General features: G+C 45.7%; 1 protein-coding gene across 5 annotated transcripts in view; it reads right to left on the reverse strand.

Annotated features, from left to right (window-relative positions):
• The window catches only part of pbx1b (pre-B-cell leukemia homeobox 1b), a 63,630-nt gene that overhangs the window by 13,483 nt on the left and 32,647 nt on the right, over positions 1–17,500 (reverse strand). For 4 of the 5 annotated variants that reach the window (XM_027030143.3, XM_027030144.3, XM_027030142.3 and 1 more), the window contains 2 exons: positions 2,093–2,337; positions 1–140 (listed from right to left, as the gene is read on the reverse strand). The exon at positions 1–140 is cut by the window's left edge and continues 51 nt beyond it. In XM_027030143.3, coding sequence (XP_026885944.1) covers positions 1–140; positions 2,093–2,337 — 385 coding nt within the window. Of the gene's footprint in view, positions 141–2,092; positions 2,338–7,256; positions 7,646–17,500 lie in introns of those variants that run through there. The other variant, XM_081717472.1, reaches the window with a different exon arrangement.

The raw sequence follows: 17,500 nt of genomic DNA on the forward strand, positions 1-17,500 counted from the left end.
TGCTTCAGCTGCATCTGGATGGAGCTGAACTTGCGGTGGATGATGGCCACCATGCGCTCGATCTCCTTGGGCGAGATGGGCCGCGTGCGCGACTGCTCTCGCAACAGGTTCATCACGTGGGTGGTGAACTCGTTGCAGGCCTGTGGACGGACGGCGACAAAAACACACACATTGTTCACGCGTGAATGCATCACACTGAGGCGAGTGCAGTGTTCTACACGAGGTCCACGGTAAACAGGCAGCATGGGTCATTAAAGCAGGCTCGTTGCGAACTCGCTAACGGGCCAACGGCAAGTCCGCTTGTGATAATAAACCAAGACCTCTGTAGAGGTTTACCAGCAAACAGGGTAAGCATGGTTTGATGTGGCTAATAACAGAAGATTTCCTGTTATGCTTCCAGTTTCAGCATGTGAAAGGAATGAGTGATACACCAAATCACTGGTCATACTTTTGAAGCCGTGTAAGCCTTGCAGCACCAGTGCAAATCACTTTATTTATCTTTAGAATTTAAATTTAGGCCCCACGTCTTGGCCAGCCAACAACATTTTAGATTAACTTGCAAACATTTGCATGTTTGATCTTCCTCTAAAATCATTTATTTAAGTGCATTTGAAGTGTGCTGTATGCACAAGAGAACTGGAGTACACACTGGCCATCATTTGTAACGGGGATGTGTGCGCTAGAAATGGCCAAATCTATCCATCTCCCTCACGCACATCACCAACTCTGTGCTGGTTCCTCTCCGTGATCCCATTAGACTCAGCTGTGTGGAGTGTGGAGGGCTTCATCTACTTGCAGTGTTGCAATTTAAAAATGGCCTTATTGGCACGAGCGCTCCGCTTGTTCACGCAGCGAGCGTAAAGCAGAACACTGACAAAATAGAGACAGTGTTGGGACACACTCGGACGAGAGGAGGGCGGAGAACACGGAAAAGATGAAGGACAATGGTGGAGAATGGTTGCCTGCAAAGTTGATGTACGTGTGTGTGTGTGTGTGTGTGTGTGTATGAATTTATTCTACATGCAAGCACGTGTATGTGTGTGTGTGTGTGTGTGTGTGTGTGTGTGTGTGTGTGTTCATCAAGAAAGTATGCTGTCCTCATGTGTGACAGATATGAATGCCTTTCTGTGAGCAGATGCAGAAAGGACACCTGGATCCTTCCCAACATGCACTTCAGCTCATCAGCTCTGCCCTGACTGTCCCGTTCATCACTGTGTAGTTCTACCACTGTAATGATGGAGAGTGAGACAGACCCGGTGCAGCTAGAGAATGAGACAGCTCAGGTACTGTATTTTTGCCGTGTGAGACAGAATCTCACCACCCCAGAGTGTGACATCTTGCTGGCCTTCCACAGCAGTGTTAAGACAGTTACAGAACTCCTCCGCTCCAGTTAGCAGGAGAAAGCTATGTATGAAATGGTTTCACAACTCTGATGGAGAATAAGACAATATAATGAATCAATATACCGATGTAAAATAAATGAGCTACTCTACAGCATTGGTAGAGCATGAGACAGTTATTAAGCCATCCTACAGCCCCATTGGAGAGTGAGACAGTTATGAAGCTATTCTAAAGCCCCAGTGGAGAGTGAGACAGTTATGAAGCTATTCTAAAGCCCCAGTGGATAGTGAGATAGTTATAAAGCTATTGTACAGCCCCAATAGAGAATAAGACAGATATGAAGATATTCTATAGCCCCAGTAGAGATTGAGACAGTTATACAGCAATTCTTCAGCTCTGGTGAAGACTGAGACAGTTATCGATCTCTTTTGATCTCTTTAGATGTGTTAGACACCTGAGCAGTTCTAGCATTCTGCTTTTAGAGAGACACAGTTTTTGAGGTGTTCTGCTGCACCATTACAGAGAGACAGTTATGAATTGTTTCTGCCTGCACTGATAGAGAACTTGTACTTTGTACATGATAAAACCTGACAAAAAGCTTTGACGTTTAAAACAACTGTTGATGCATGTGTGCTTTTATTTGAATGTGTAAAATAAAGGTTTGTTCCTCTTATTTAAAAACTGCATGTAAGAGATCAATCCCTTTGGTACTGAGCGTGTCCTGGACGAGCAGGTGCACAGGTGTGCTCACCTGTTCGTATTTCTCTAGCTCAGTGTGGTAGATTTGACGGATCTGGGCAAGCTTGGCTCTGTAGTCGGAGTGTTCGGCTGAGTTATCCGCTCCGGCTCCACCCGACGCAGCTGCTGCTGCTGCAGCTGCCGCAGACCCGCCCCCTTTCTCGGGTCCAGACACGCCCTCCGCCAGTAACATGTTGTCCAATCGCATGAGCTGGGCATCTGGAGGCTCCTCCTCCTGGGCGCCACGGATACTCAGCACTGAAAGGAATCAAGAGGAGGTGGACGGTCACTTGAAAGGCTCGACGAGCCCAAAAGCAGAAGCGCTCAGGACAGACCTGAGCAGTACCTCTGGTATCACACAGTCACAACGAATCCATCCACATCTAATGAAAGGAGAATGAAAAATGGCCACAGCCACAGTGGAGTTTGCCAAGTTTTATGATAATTTGTGTGTTTCATGAACTTTTCATTGAGTTCTCTACGGCTGTAAATCTGGAACGGGGAGCCTCCCTGCAGTTTTGCCCTCCACCACTAGAGGGCTCTCATCACGCTTCCTCTTTCTTTGATGCACTGTATACACTGACGGGTGATGGACAGCCACAGCCACACACACAAATACACACATTTTTTCGCTAATTTCATCTAAATATAGTATCTGCATCCATTTTAATTAGCAAACTCAGCCCTAATCCCCCTTTCAAATCAATCTATCCCATATCAAAGGTTGACAATCATTTCCTCACAAGTCTTGACACTAGAGCAAGATATGGCTCCAGAGTTGCCCGGCGTCTCGAGCATTAATACGGATTATGCACCCCATTGTCTGACAAAGAAAACTCTCGGTGCATTAACCCCGGGCTGCAGCTTGGGCGTCCACAAGCCACGCCATGGGTCCAGCCTGAAGAGAACGAGTCCCGCTGCAGGGGGGTCCAGGGGGAGCCCCCACCCCACTCCACCCTGGCTTATAAATGCCTTCATGCAAATACTGAGACTGCTGGCGAGTGGGAGAGGTCAGAGGTCAAGCCCCGAACCCAGCGTGGGATAGACTGAACCACGCCGTACTGCTGAATCACATGGGACACAAGAGTGGAGAACATGTCTTGTTAAAAGAGAAACCAAACTCCACCCCAACCTGACACGGTAAAGGGGACAGGAAACAATCTGGGGTGGAGGACATATTTTTTTGTGACACAAGCTATAGTTTAAGCTACATAAAGAGGGGAAATAAAAGTTGAAGTCAACTCCTCAACCGTCACAACGCAAAGGCCACAAGTTCCTCCTTGGCTAGCGGACCCTTCTGCTATCTTCCTGAAGTCTGTGTCAGAACACACAGACACGGCGGCTCAGCAGGAAACGGTGTTCTCGTGGTTAGCACCTCATAAATACCACGGTCCAGTGAGTGTGAAAGCAAGGCTCACTCTTCCTACCAGCTCCAAAATGTAAGAAACCGCAGGAACAAAGAGGGAACCAATAACAAAAAAGCAGCAACATGTTTCTAAATGTAAGCATAAAAATGCACTAGAGCTGCCAATTAGCTAAAAGACCACTTCATGAAAGCAATGGAAAACCTCCCAAAGAACAGCCACTCCCCATCCGCTCAGTGGTTACAGAAATCTCAAAACAGACTCCAAAAGAAGCAATCAGTGTGAACGCTTCTAGAGAGCTCTAGAGAGAGAGAGAGAACTGATCTAGAGAGAAAGATCTGATCTAGAAAGAGAGATCCGATCTAGAGAGAGAGATCTGATCTAAAGAGAGATCTGATCTAAAGAGGTCTGATCTAGAGAGAGATCTGATCTAAAGAGAGATCTGATCTAAAAAGAGATCTGAGCTAAAGTCAGAGATCTGATCTAAAGAGGTCTGATCTAGAGAGAGATCTGATCTAAAGTCAGAGATCTGATATATAGAGAGAGAGATCTGATCTAAAGAGAGATCTGATCTAAAGTCAGAGATCTAATCTAAAGAGAGAGAACTGATCTAAAGTCAGAGGTCTGATCTAAAGAGATCTGATCTAGAGTGAGATCTAATCTCTCCTACTCCACATCAGATCAGACCATCAGGAAGATCAGGATGCTGCAACGGCAGGTCAGACTTCAGTAGAAACTCAAGGCCAACAGGATTCTTCCCAACACTATAAAACGTCTAGACTGTCAGGCAAAAATAGAACAGAGCACCACCCACCCCCCCTTCACGCACCAATTCAATATTCAATCATTGTCTGCCAAGTCTCCACTGCGTTCGTGCGTGTTAATTTTGCTTGGCTGGAATCACATTCCCTATCGCTCTTTTAAAAAATAATATTTAAAAAAATAACATAAACAAAGAAAAACAAAAAGTGCAATCCAACACACTCATTAAAATAATTAAATAAAACAAAATACCGGGCATGGCCAAAGGAAAAATTCTGAGACTCGACTGCCACAGATGTATGATGACGTGAATCATCTTAAAGATGGACATAATTTATGAGGTCACATGCAGCTATGTTCCTGCCATAATAAAAAACCCTGCCTGGATTTACGAGAGTTCTGTCCTCTTAGACTGAAACCCAGAGTGCAGAGATCTGGCCAGGAGACTGAACGGAAATCGCAGATTTTTAAACAGAGCTCCACATGGCCTTGTGTGTCTGGGCCAGCCAGCGTACAGGGTTCTGTGAGCAGCCCGGTCTGTGCTGGTCCAACCGTGTCAGAGAGCGTGGGTCCAGCAGTAGTGTGAGTAGGAGCAGGACCAGAGCATCACACTGGGCTCTGCTGACATCGCTCCTGGACCACTCCAGCTGCTAATGGACTAGAAGAGTGGGTGATTCAGCTGATCGTGTGGACTCACATTCATCCAGGCCATGGAGTGAAATGTTTAAATCTATCGGTCATTACTCTGTGATCAAAACATTTTATACTGTAGGAGAGATCACAGGAGCAGCTCTGTACTATATTGAGACAGGTGTTCTATTTGCATGTGTTGATGCAGATATACTAAGATTATGGAGATCAAAGATTAGGTTACTTTTTCTATGCTAAAAAGGTCTTGGAGAGTCCAGCAATGACTTCCAATGCTGCACTGCTGAAACAACTTCAGAAACCAGGCAGAGGACCATATGCTGTATGACTGTACACGTGACATACCAACCATGTCTAACCAAGACAAATGATGATTTATTTATCGCTCTCTTAACCTAAAGCACATAATTAAAGCCACAGAAAGGATAATCTTAAATAAATACAATTAAGGGCAAATGAGTGAAAGAAAGAGAGAGTGAGAGAGAGAGAGAGAGAGAGAGAGAGAAAGAGAGAGAGAGAAAGAAACGGGTTGGGGGGGTGTTTTGCTTTCATAAAACCAGCTTATCTGAAGGTCATAATTACACGACTCAGCGAGGGCCACTTTACTCTGTAATGGCAGGCTAATTCATTCCTCCTAATGTTTTCCAGCCTTGGATCCATGCTCTCACTCTCTTTCCAACAGAGCAACGTGGTGGAAGTCGACAAGGAGTTGATTTCATTGCTTCTCCGGTCCTGCTAAGGCACTGGTACCAACATCCTACAGCTGGCCTGATGCCGTGAGACCAGAGCTGAGCACACAATTAATGTTTAAGTTTGTTGCTGTTGTTGTTGTTTGGGGTTGTTGATTTTTTTTAAAATGCAGCTTTGCTCTGTGATGCTGATAAGGTTGGTGTAATACTGTGCTTCGGAAAAGCAAATTCAAGAAGACCAAGACTCCCAAAGAATACAATACCAAACGAGTGTGAAAAACTACATAGAACCAATGAAAAAATTTGTGCTAGGGCAAACACGATATATCACTTCTTAACTATTATCATGATATTGGCCTCTATTGGCAAAACTAATGCAGCAGAGCATTGCAATATGTAAATTAGTGCTGTAACAAATCACATTTTTGTTGGGGGGCCATGATGTCCTGCTCAACCTCAGAGGAACCAAGGCACTCTATGACACAAAAACATAACACCATGAATAATGCAAGCCAGGTTTGAACTGTGTCATAATGAGGGTTCACCCATGTATTTTTAATATATTACAAGGCATATTACAATTGTGACACAAGGCAAAGCAATTGCAGTATGATGTTTTTGTCAATATCCTGCAGCTTTCCTCTCTAACTCTAAAGACTAGAGATAATCTCTCCGAGCAGGAGTTTAGGCAAGGGAGCCCTACTTGCTTATACATCAAACATCAGGTGCTAGTGTAGCGTTTCTCTATTGTTAATGCTGTAATTATTATCGCTCTTAGTTCATTTACTGTCTGTAAAGACGCTATCCAAAAGAGCAAAAATGCTATTGGGTGTTAAATCCAAAACTCTCCCATTGTGCAGAATTTGAAAGGAGCCAACGGAAAGCAAAAGGGAGTCTGTGACATTTGTTCACCTTCCAAGCATCTGGCCTTTAACAAATCAAATCAATATTTAATAAAAACCCAGGACCATGGGCTTAGCACACGATGGAGTTTTTTTCACCGTCTGCTCGTTTATCGGGGGCTAGTCATTTAATTTCCAAGAAACGGCTCAGGAATCTACCATGTTTTCAGAGGCACCCGATGAGTGGTAGACTCGTGCAGGATTCCTGCACCTTTTCTGAAATGACTACTGTCCAAAAATGCCCCTTCTCCAAACTCCGTGTGTATCCTCTGTATCGCTGAATGTGCAACTCCTGCCGCACTCTGCTGCTTCCATTAACTAAACATCCAACATGACCGCCAGCCTCATGGCCAGTCTCCCCGAGATCCTGAAATATTAATTAAGGCACCATAAACGACGGCCACTATCACTACAACTATCTTTTTTTCCCTGCTTGCCTTAATTGAACAAGTGCACGAAGTGTGTGCCACTAGCACGCGAGCTGTTCACGCAGGATCAGGAGAAAGCCTCTGAAAGGCCGGGAACTGGACATCGCTGTATTTATTTTTCTAAGTTGGTTTTACTTAGCAAGCAGGAAGCAGCCTTGGCTTTCTTGTGTGTTTTTAATTCTTTGTTTTCCTTTAATAATTTGTAAAACCCTAACCCTACATCATAATCATCGTATTACTTTTTGATCATTTGTTTGGTTTTTCCAAAATGTGTCATATCAATGGAAAAAAATATTATATCAATAACAAGTTACATCTGGATTAGATGGAGGCATCCAGCACGGGTTTAGTTGTGAATGACGTTGCAACAACAGCTCCACATACCTCCAGTACAACACATTCAACAGTGGATCTTATCCTATCAGATTAGTGCTGTCAGGAGTCGTAACAACATGTAATCCCCTCCGAATCTCCCTGGCTTGTGTTGACAGGGACAGTTGGCATGGCGAGTCGTCATGGAAATGCGTCGATGGGGAGACGGTGATGTTTAATGAATGAACGTGTGGGATGTCCTGTCACTCTCAGGCAGATGTGTGGGCAAGCCTGCATCTCCAGTGACTCACGTGGATGGACGAACACACACACACACACACACACACACACACACACACACACATACACACACACACACGGCAACCAGCTGCATTTTGCATTTCAGTGGTATAGTGAGTTTTGAGCTACACGTACTGCAAATCACTTTATACTTTACACAAAACACAGAACAGCCCATCAGAATACAAATAAATGCACATATAGAAGACAAAAACATTGCCTACTCAAATCTGAACTGAACTGCTAAATAAGACGTTTAACATTATGCTATATGGAAACGCTTTGTTCATATTTTCAAATGGACTCTAAATCTACCATACATAACATTTCATACTAAACAAAATGAAATTGTTTAAGTGCTTCCAAATAAATTCTATTTTGCACATACCACAGACAACTAAAGCAAAAACAGATGACTAAACACACACACACACACACACACACACACACACACACAGACGCACAGACGCACACACGCACACACAAAACCCTGGCTCCTTCCTCTCTCCATCTCAAACACATGCCATCAGTTTCCATAGAGGACAACACATGTTTTTTTTCCTCCTGAAAATGAGTTATTAAGTGAAGCATCTCTTCCTAGTCTGAATAAAAAAATAACAACCAGGCCAGCCTGGTGCGGAGTGCCTGGTCAGAGACGCAGCCCCACGTGCATTCATTAACCCTTTTCCGGTCGGTGTGCATGGAAGCTGTCGGCTTCGCTTTACCCCGACAGCTCGGATGCTGTTTGTTTGCATTGCTGATTCAGTGGGCACACTCCACCACAACTTCAGTGGTTGATGAATCAGGGAGGGTCGAGCGCCAGTGCCGGTGGTCCTGTCAGAACACAGGCACCAAAGTCGAAGCGACAGCTACATGCTAATTCACCGGCACCATAATTCATTATACAGTCGCGGGCATAGCGGAACGGAAGAGTGAAGCAATGCACCCCGCGAAGAGGACGACAGGTTCCTAACTGTTAAATCCAGGCCACCCCTGGTTGACACCTGGCTGTGGGGCCTCCTTAGGCCAGACAAGGGCTGGTCAAAATGGTTGAAACAGTAACAAAAACACACAGGCTAGAATACGCAAGTCTTTAGCCCGCGGAGAGGTAGTGACTAGACTCACTGCACAAAAACACGGCTTTGCCAAAAGCTTCAAATGAGCACACAGGGTAGATTCAAATGATTAAAATGAAACTGTACACAGTGATGTGATTATTGTGGTCACTGTATTATTGCATTATTTTTGTCGCCATTTATGCAGTGAATAAAAAACGACTAAGAACAGAAGGAGCAGGTGTTCAATACAATTCAGATATACACTATATTTGATTATTAATTGATTAATTTATAAGGAGTGGGCTATATAAAAAATTAGCACATTGGCCAATTAAAATTGAAGGAAATTAGAAATTAAACAATTAATTATGGCATAAGTATTAGTGTCAGCAGAAGGAGTGAGTGAGGGAGTGTGTGCGTGCACGCACGTGTGTGTCTGCGTGTGTGTGCACATGTGCATGTGGGTGTGTATGTGTTTGTGTGTATATGTGTGTGTGTGCGCATGTGTGGGTGTGTGTGTGTACACATGTGCACGTGGGTGTGTGTGTGTGTGTGTATGTGTGTGTATACGTGTGGGTGTGTGTGTGTGTGTGTGTGCGTGAGTGCGTTTGTGCATGCGTATGTGCGTGCATGAACATGTGGGTGTGCGTGTGTGTGGGTGTGCGTGCGTGTGTGCGTGTGGGTGTGTGTGGGCGTGTGTGTGGGCGTGTGTGTGGGTGTGTGTGGACCAGGACATGGAGGCATCTCTTCTTTAGGGCTCCTGATCTGTCCTGTCTCCTTAGGAGCTGGCTTTAATAATGCTAATTACAATCATTAATGTGCAGTCGGGCCCCAGGGCAGATGGTAATGACACAGCCCTGGCTAGAGGACAGACACAGAGGGAGAGAGAGAGAGCAAGAGAGAGAGAGAGAGAGAGAGAGAGAGAGAGAGAGAGGAAGTGAGAATGAGAGAGGGAGAGAGAAAGAGAGAGAAACAAGAATAGTAAGAATAGTAATAGAGAGAGAGGCAGATGGATACAGATCTCCCGGCCTGGTCACAGACTAAAAGCCGATCCTTAAGAAAATGGTGCTCCTCATTTCAGAAAGGACAATACATGGAGCCCGGGGCCAGGAACGTGGCGGGGAGTGTGCAGGAGGAGGAGAGGGAGGCTGCTCAGGTCTGAGCATCCGAGTGATCCATGTGCTCCAGATAAACAGGACTGAGCTGCACATGTAGGACCAGTACAGCTGAAAAGTCTGGAAGGCTCACACGTGAAGCGAGGCTACACACACACACGCACACACCCACCCACACCCCCCCCACACCCACCCACCCACACACACACCCACCCACACACACACACACCCACCCACACACACACCCACACAAAATCTTTTAAATGCATGAGTGCTGAACATTTGGGTTTAAAACACCAAGTAATGAATCCCATGATCATAAAATGTATTTAAGTATGTATGTATATTAGACATTATATTAGACAAAGACCAACCTGATATGTTGTAATGGGATGGTTACAGTCAATCAGGACACAGGCAGGTCCAGTACGCTGTGTTTTCAGGTGTGCATGGACAATGTGTATACACGTACACACACACACACACACACACACACACACACACACACACACACACACACACACAGCGAGTGGTGTGGACAGTAATGTGAAATAATCCTGTCCCTCCCTGACACCAGTGTCAGTATGTACTGCCTTCACCTGTGCGGTAAGTGGCTGTGTTGCTCAGGTCATTAAAAGATGCCCCGTGTCCTCTCAGTCCTCACTGGCAGCCTGCTATGCCAGAAGAGGTGGCCAGCGAGGATGTCACTCTCCAGAGTGGGACACACAGCAGGCGGTGTCCAGTGATACCACCATACCCCAGGAAGACAGGACTGAGGTGGACTACAGTGCATCCAGAAAGTATTCACAGCGCTTCACTTTTTCCACGTTATAGCCTTATTCCAAAATGTTTTCCCCTCAAAATTCCACACACAATACGCCATAATGACAAAGTAGAAAACGTTTTTTGGAATTTTTGTAAATTAATTTTTTTTTTAATTTTTAAAAAACAAACAAACAAACAAACAAACAAACAAACAATCACATGTACATAAGTATTCATAGCCTTTGCTCAGGACTTTGTTGAAGCACCTTTGGCAGCAATTACAGCCTCAAGTCTTTTTGAGTGTGATGCTACAAGCTTGGCACACCTATTTTTGGGTAGGCTCTCCCATTCCTCTTTGCAGATCCTCTCAAGCTCCATCAGGTTGGATGGGGAGCGTGGGGGCACAGCCATTTTCAGATCCCTCCAGAGATGTTCAATCGGGTTCAAGTCTGGGCTCTACCTGGGCCACTCAAGAACATTCACAGAGTTGTCCCGAAGCCACTCCTTTGTTATCTTAGCTGTGTGCTTAGGGTCGTTGTCCTGTTGGAAGATGAACCTTTGCCCCAGTCTGAGCTCTAGAGCGCTCTGGAGCAGGTTTTCTTAAAGGATGTCTCTGTACATTGCTGCATTCATCTTTCCCTGGACCCTGAGTAGTCTCCCAGTTCCTGCTGCCAAAAAACAATCCCACAGCATGATGCTGTCACCACCATGCTTCACTGTAGCGATGGTATTGGCCAGGTGATGAGCGGTGCCTGGTTTCCTCCAGACATGACACTTGGCATTCAGGCCAAAGAGTTCAATCTTTGTTTCATCAGACCAGAGAATTTTGTTTCTCATGATCTGAGAGTCATTCAGGTGCCTTTTGGCAAACTCCAAGCGGGCTGTCTTGTGCCTTTTACTGAGGAGTGGCTTCCATCCAGCCACTCTACCATACAGGCCATACAGGGGGTGCTACAGAAATGGTTGTCCTTCTGGAAGGTTCTCCTCTTTCCACAGAGCAATGCTGGAGCTCTGTCAGAGTGACCCTTGGGTTCTTGGTCACCTCCCTGACTAAGGCCCTTCTACCCCGATCACTCAGATCGGCTAGGCAGCCAGATCTAGAAAGAGTCCTGGTAGCTCCAAACTTCTTCCATTTACGGCCACTGTGCTCATTGAGACCTTCAATGCTGCAGAAGTTTTTCTGTACCCTTCACGCGATCTGTGCCTCGATACAATGCTGTCTCAGAGGTCTGCAGACAATTCCTTGGACTTCATGGCTTGGTTTGTGCTCTAACATGTACTGTCAACTATGGGACCTTATACAGACAGGTGTGTGCCTTTCCAAATCAAGTCCAATTACCACAGGTAGACTCCAATCAAGTTGTCGAAACAAAGATGATCAGTGGAAACAGGATGCACCTGAGCTCAATTTTGAGTGTCATGGCAAAGGCTGTGATTTTTTTTTTTGATTTTTTTTTTAAATACATTTGCAACAATTCCAAACAAACCTTTTTTTATTGTGTCATTATGGGATATTGTGTGTAGAATTTTGAGGGAAAAATGAATTTAATCCATTTTGGATTAAATAAGGCTGTAACATAACAAAATGTGGAAAAAGTGAAGCGCTTGTGAATACTTTCTGGATGCACTGTAGCCTGGACTTGTGAGGGGTCAGCAGGTTGAGTCGAGGGTGCTACACAAATACCTGAGCCAGATCGCTGTTGAGGAGGCTGCAGTAATTCTCTCTGCCAGTGCAGGTCAGGTCAAAGCAGAGGAGGTTGTCTGGACCCAAACCACACAGAACTGACTCTCACTCACACAACCAGCACCTTTCCTGGCAAGCCAAGCTAGAACGCGCATGCTATACACCCTCACACACACATGCACACAGTCTAATTATATACAAACAAAACCAAACAAACATGCATTGTGTGACAGTGTAGACAGGTGGAGTATGTGTGGAGAGTGATGAGGAGATGAGGTGTTTGGTGTAATAAGCAGCTCGTTAACGTATAATATGCAGACGTGATGGAAGTACAGCAGCAGAAGAGGTGTAACAGATAACATGAGCAGAAAAAAAGAAAGAGATGAGCTCCTGGGAAATTTAGCTGAGGGAGAGGTTCCAGGCCTGCTCTCGCTCTCTCTTTCTCCCTCTCTCTTTCTCCTGCTCTCCCTCTCTACTTCTCGCCAACTCTCTCCCCCTCTCTCTCTATCTCTCCCTCTCCCACTCTCTCTCCTGCTCTCTCTCTCCCCCTCTCCCTCTCTCTCTATCTCTCCCTCTCCCCCTCTCTCTCCTGCTCTCTCTCCCTCTCTCTCCTGCTCTCTCTCTCTCCCTCTCTCCCTCTCTCTCCTGCTCTCTCTCTCCCCCTCTCCCTCTCTCTCTATCTCTCCCTCTCCCCCTCTCTCTCCTGCTCTCTCTCCCTCTCTCTCCTGCTCTCTCTCTCTCCCTCTCCCCCTCTCTCTCCTGCACTCTCTCTCCCCCTCTCTCTCCCTCTCTCCTGCTCTCTCTCTCTCTCTCTCCCCCTCTTTCTCCTGCTCTCTCTCTCCCCCTCTCTCTCCCTCTCTCTCGCCAACTCTCCCTCATCCTTCCCTTCCAGTCTTTCCATCTGTGTGCTGCATTTCATACAGCGTTGCTCTCTCTCGCTGCCAACAAGTTTATGTAAAAGTGATTAACAGTAATTAATCCTTAATTACTCTGATTAGCCAAGTCACAGTAAATTACAGCACATCTGGAGCAGCAGAGCACTTGAGGGGGAACACTGTGAGACGGTGGATTGTACTTTACGCAGGACAAAAAAAAGAAAAGCACAGTCTGTTTATGTAAATGTTGCTGTCGACCATGGAGACGGTCCGCCATGAACACCAGTGTACAAAGTATAAGCCATCAGCTAGGGTCAAACCCCATGACCTCTGAGCCTTAGCCAAGCTTTCTGACCACTGACCTAGCCTACGCAACAAACGCATCCAAAAATCTATATATCAGCACAACAATCTAAGCCATGCACACCAGCACACACACGCGCACACACGCACTCATGCGCACGCGCACACACACGCACACATGCACACACACACACACACACACACACCTAAGTATAAACCCCAAATGCGCTTCAGACTTCTTGAATCCGCTCAAGTCTACATATGGCACTCTAAAACCTCAACTAAATAAACACAAGTGCTTCTGCAGATCCCCCAAACATGTGGGTGAGCCAGAGTGGATGGGGTTAGCCTTCTGCACCAAAGTCTGAGGTAGGGGCTGTCACACCGGCAACAAGCTCCCTGGATTTGCCAGCCAAAACACTGACCTTTGAAAACCAACACTGCGAAGGCACAAAGGAACACAGTCTCCAACATTTATTATTGAATGGCCAGCCACACACGCACGCACACGCACGCACACACACACACGCGCACACGCACGCACACACACACGCACACACACACACGCACGCGCACACACGCACACTGCTGCATTCCTGATTGGCTATGTTGTTGTCAGAGCATGCCGACAGTGACTTGGCCTATGTAGGAGTCACTCCCTGTTTTCATTTCCGTCAGGTTTCTCTCCTCTTGCAGATAGATAAATAATGCATTAGTTGGCAGCCTGTGGCACGATGTAGCCTCCATTTCTCTCTCTTCTCACTCTCACTTCTCTCTCAGTCTCTTCTCTCTCTCTCGACGGGGATCATCCCAGAGTAGCAAATCTCCCTGTTACACTGCTCCCCATTAATTACACACATTAATGAGCTGCATTATTAATGGGGCTCTTACTTGGCAGTTTAAGGAAATGCACCGTAGCTCTGAGTATACTGCACTCAAGATTCCAGCTCTCATTAAAACATCACAGATACAAAAGCCTGAGGGACCCCCAGCCCAGCCCTACTCCACACACACACACACACACACACACACAAAAACAAACATGCACGCACACACACACACACACACACAAACACACGCATGCACACATAAAAACAAACATGCATGCACACACACACGCACACACAAGCACGCATGCACACACACACACAAAAACAAACATGCACACACACAAGCACACACGCCCACACACGCACGCACACACACACACACACACACACACACACGCATACACACACACACACACACACACAAACACATGCACGCACGCACGCACATACACACTGAGGAAGGCCTGATGCTCTTCAAATGCAGGAGGCGCTTCAGGATTCACTAGTGAGGACAGACAGTAAAGCGTCATAACACAAGAGCCTAATTACTTGGTAAAGTCTAGGAGTGGCAGTTACTCTGTTTTAGATATTTTAAGGACTAATGATAATAATTCTCAGAACAATCCCACCCCAACAAAAAGTCACTGCTAATACTACTCAGTCACCAGCAGAGATTCGGTTGTCAGTAAATATCCACACTGTGGATATTAATGGGACACAAGACTCCAGGAGAAAGGAAATCAAACTAGAGTCACTAAGACTTTTCTGTGACACTTTTAAACTAGCAGCTAAAAATTAGAGCAGCTAAATTAGTTTAACCTGACAACAGTGTTTCTGCAACGCTTCATCTGTTGAAGGCTACAGACAACATACTCTTTCTTACCAAAAACCTGAGGAACCACAATTATGTCACATTTATCCAACCTCTCAAAACTGACATTAGAGACATGAGTGTACTTCAACACACTTACAACGATTTGCACTTTATGTGTGACCCTTTCAGCGCTGTCTTTTTACTGGAATTTTAAAAACATTTTAAAAAAAGTGCACTTAAAAAAAGTTTAGCAAAAGTTCAAAAAACAAACTGTACCACCAAAATAAATCCATCATCAAATGCTGAGGTAGTCCTGTGCACTAAATTCCTCTGGTAAAGTTATCTGGTTCATATTTAGATCTCTATTAATATCTCCACAGGGATACACAGCCTTTGTATGATATAAAGTCAGAACAGTGTTTCATAGTGGTAGAGAGAGGGGGAGAGAGAAGCATTAGACTAAGAATCTCCCAGGGGTCTCCACCATTTGGGATACTTTGTGCATGTCACACACACTGACTCACATCTCGCCGTTCCCAGGAATAAAATGAAACACATCAAAATGCATCACATTCCATTACCGCACAGCTACCAGCTCACGCAGCCAGGATTTTAAAGTTACCACAAATTATTATTGTTTTTTTGACGTGAAAAAAAGAGTGATAATTCATTTTAAGCCGTCCCCCTCTGCACTCCACGGCAACCACCAGCCTTTACCGGAGCAGCTGTGAGACAACCATTACCCACCAACAGCTCTCTACCAAACGCACACCTCGCAGGCATTAGCAGGCCAGTTTATGGATGAAGAACAGAAGTTTGCTGCATCTGACATGAAGGGCTTCTCCTCACCCTGTCATCTCACTCCCATGAATAGCAATGCGATGACCCGGCTCAGACCCCACCCTCAAAGTGTCTACAGCCACGCTGGGGGTTGGTGAGCTTCTGGGAATGCCGCTCCCTGGAGACCCAGACGGCCCCGGGGACACAAAGTCTATCAGCCGCTCCAAAGGGCTCCATCCCTCCCTCTCTACCTCCGTGTTGATGAAAGGTAGCGGAGTAGAAGCATGATAAGTCTGGCCAAGGCATTCATTACACGGGTCCTATGTGGGTCGCAGAACGAATGCAAATGTGGGTCAGGAGGAACCCTCGTTGTCAATCAAAAGACAAAAGATTTTTTTTTTTTTTTTAAATGGAGGGAGGGGATAAGATGAGAAATAAGGAAGAGGCAGAGACCATGCCTGGTGGAATAGATCACAGCCCATCAGTTCAGGGGATGAAAAGAATATTAATACCATGTGTAGGGTGGGGAGGGGGGGGTTTGTAAGGCTTAGAGGGAGAGAGAGAGAGAGAGAGAGAGGGAGGGAGGGGGGGAGGGAGGGAGAGAGAGAGGGAGAGGCAATGGACAATATGTATAATATCTCACTAAATAAAACTCCCTGAACGAAGGTCATTAATGACTAATTTGTTGAGTTTCAACCACAGGTTCATCTTTGGCCCCTGTGACCCCACGGAACTAATTTCGTCAAGGTTAGATTTAATGAAAACAAATTTTCAAAAAAAAGTCAACAACGGAAGTGTAACCTTTCGTCCTTTCAGGAGCCAAATCTTCATGCAGTAGTCGGAACAGAGAGAGAGAGGGAGGTAAAAAGCTCAGTAAATCCAACACACAAATGAATGCAGAAAATGATTCATACTGGGATACTGGAATGTTTTTTTTATTCAGAGGAAACTTCAGCACATTCTGAAGTACCAAACGCAGTCAGTCTCAGTAGGGTTGAGCGCAGAGCTGTGGAACTACTGGCTGAATGATAAAATGACTCTGACCTAGATGCTGCAGAGCTCCTGAGAGTCCTGCAGGAATCCAGCTCTGCTCTCCTTCTCTCCCTCTCTCACTCTACCTTTTTTTTCTCTCTTTCTGCATTGGGTTGCCTGCCCCAGCACTCTCAGATGGAACTAGACACACACACACACACACACACACACACACACACACAGAGGATTGTTGCGTATTGCATATGTATAAAACTTGACTGTTGTTCTACGTGCACACCTCTCTCCATGGCTGGATTCTCCCTTAACAGAGCAAAGTGACGTTTGCATCTAATAGCGTCTACCTGCCCTGTCTGTGAAAGGCTGTGGAACAAAGGCTTTCAGAAGGAACAGGCGGGGAGGTAGCAGTGCTCACCTGATGCACTGTAACAAAGGTGTGACAGGGGAAGAAATGGATTCTGAGGTAAAGAGTTTAGACCAATGCAGCGTGTTCGGGAAAAAGTTAGCAGCAGCATATAGTGGAGTTGTTGAGAGAAGGCAGAGAATACTATCTGGGCTGAACACACATATGCGCACAAACACACTTACGCACACACACACACGCAAACTCACACTCACACATACACACACATACACACACACACACACACATACACACACACACACATACACTCACACACACACATACACTCACACACACACATACACTCACACTCACACTCACTCACACACATACACACACTCACACACACACACACACTCACACAGACACACTCATACATACACACACATACACACACAC

The sequence above is a fragment of the Electrophorus electricus genome, chromosome 7 (assembly GCF_041902795.1).
Source record: "Electrophorus electricus isolate QZ-2024a chromosome 7, ASM4190279v1, whole genome shotgun sequence".
Classification (NCBI taxonomy): Eukaryota; Metazoa; Chordata; class Actinopteri; order Gymnotiformes; family Gymnotidae; genus Electrophorus; species Electrophorus electricus.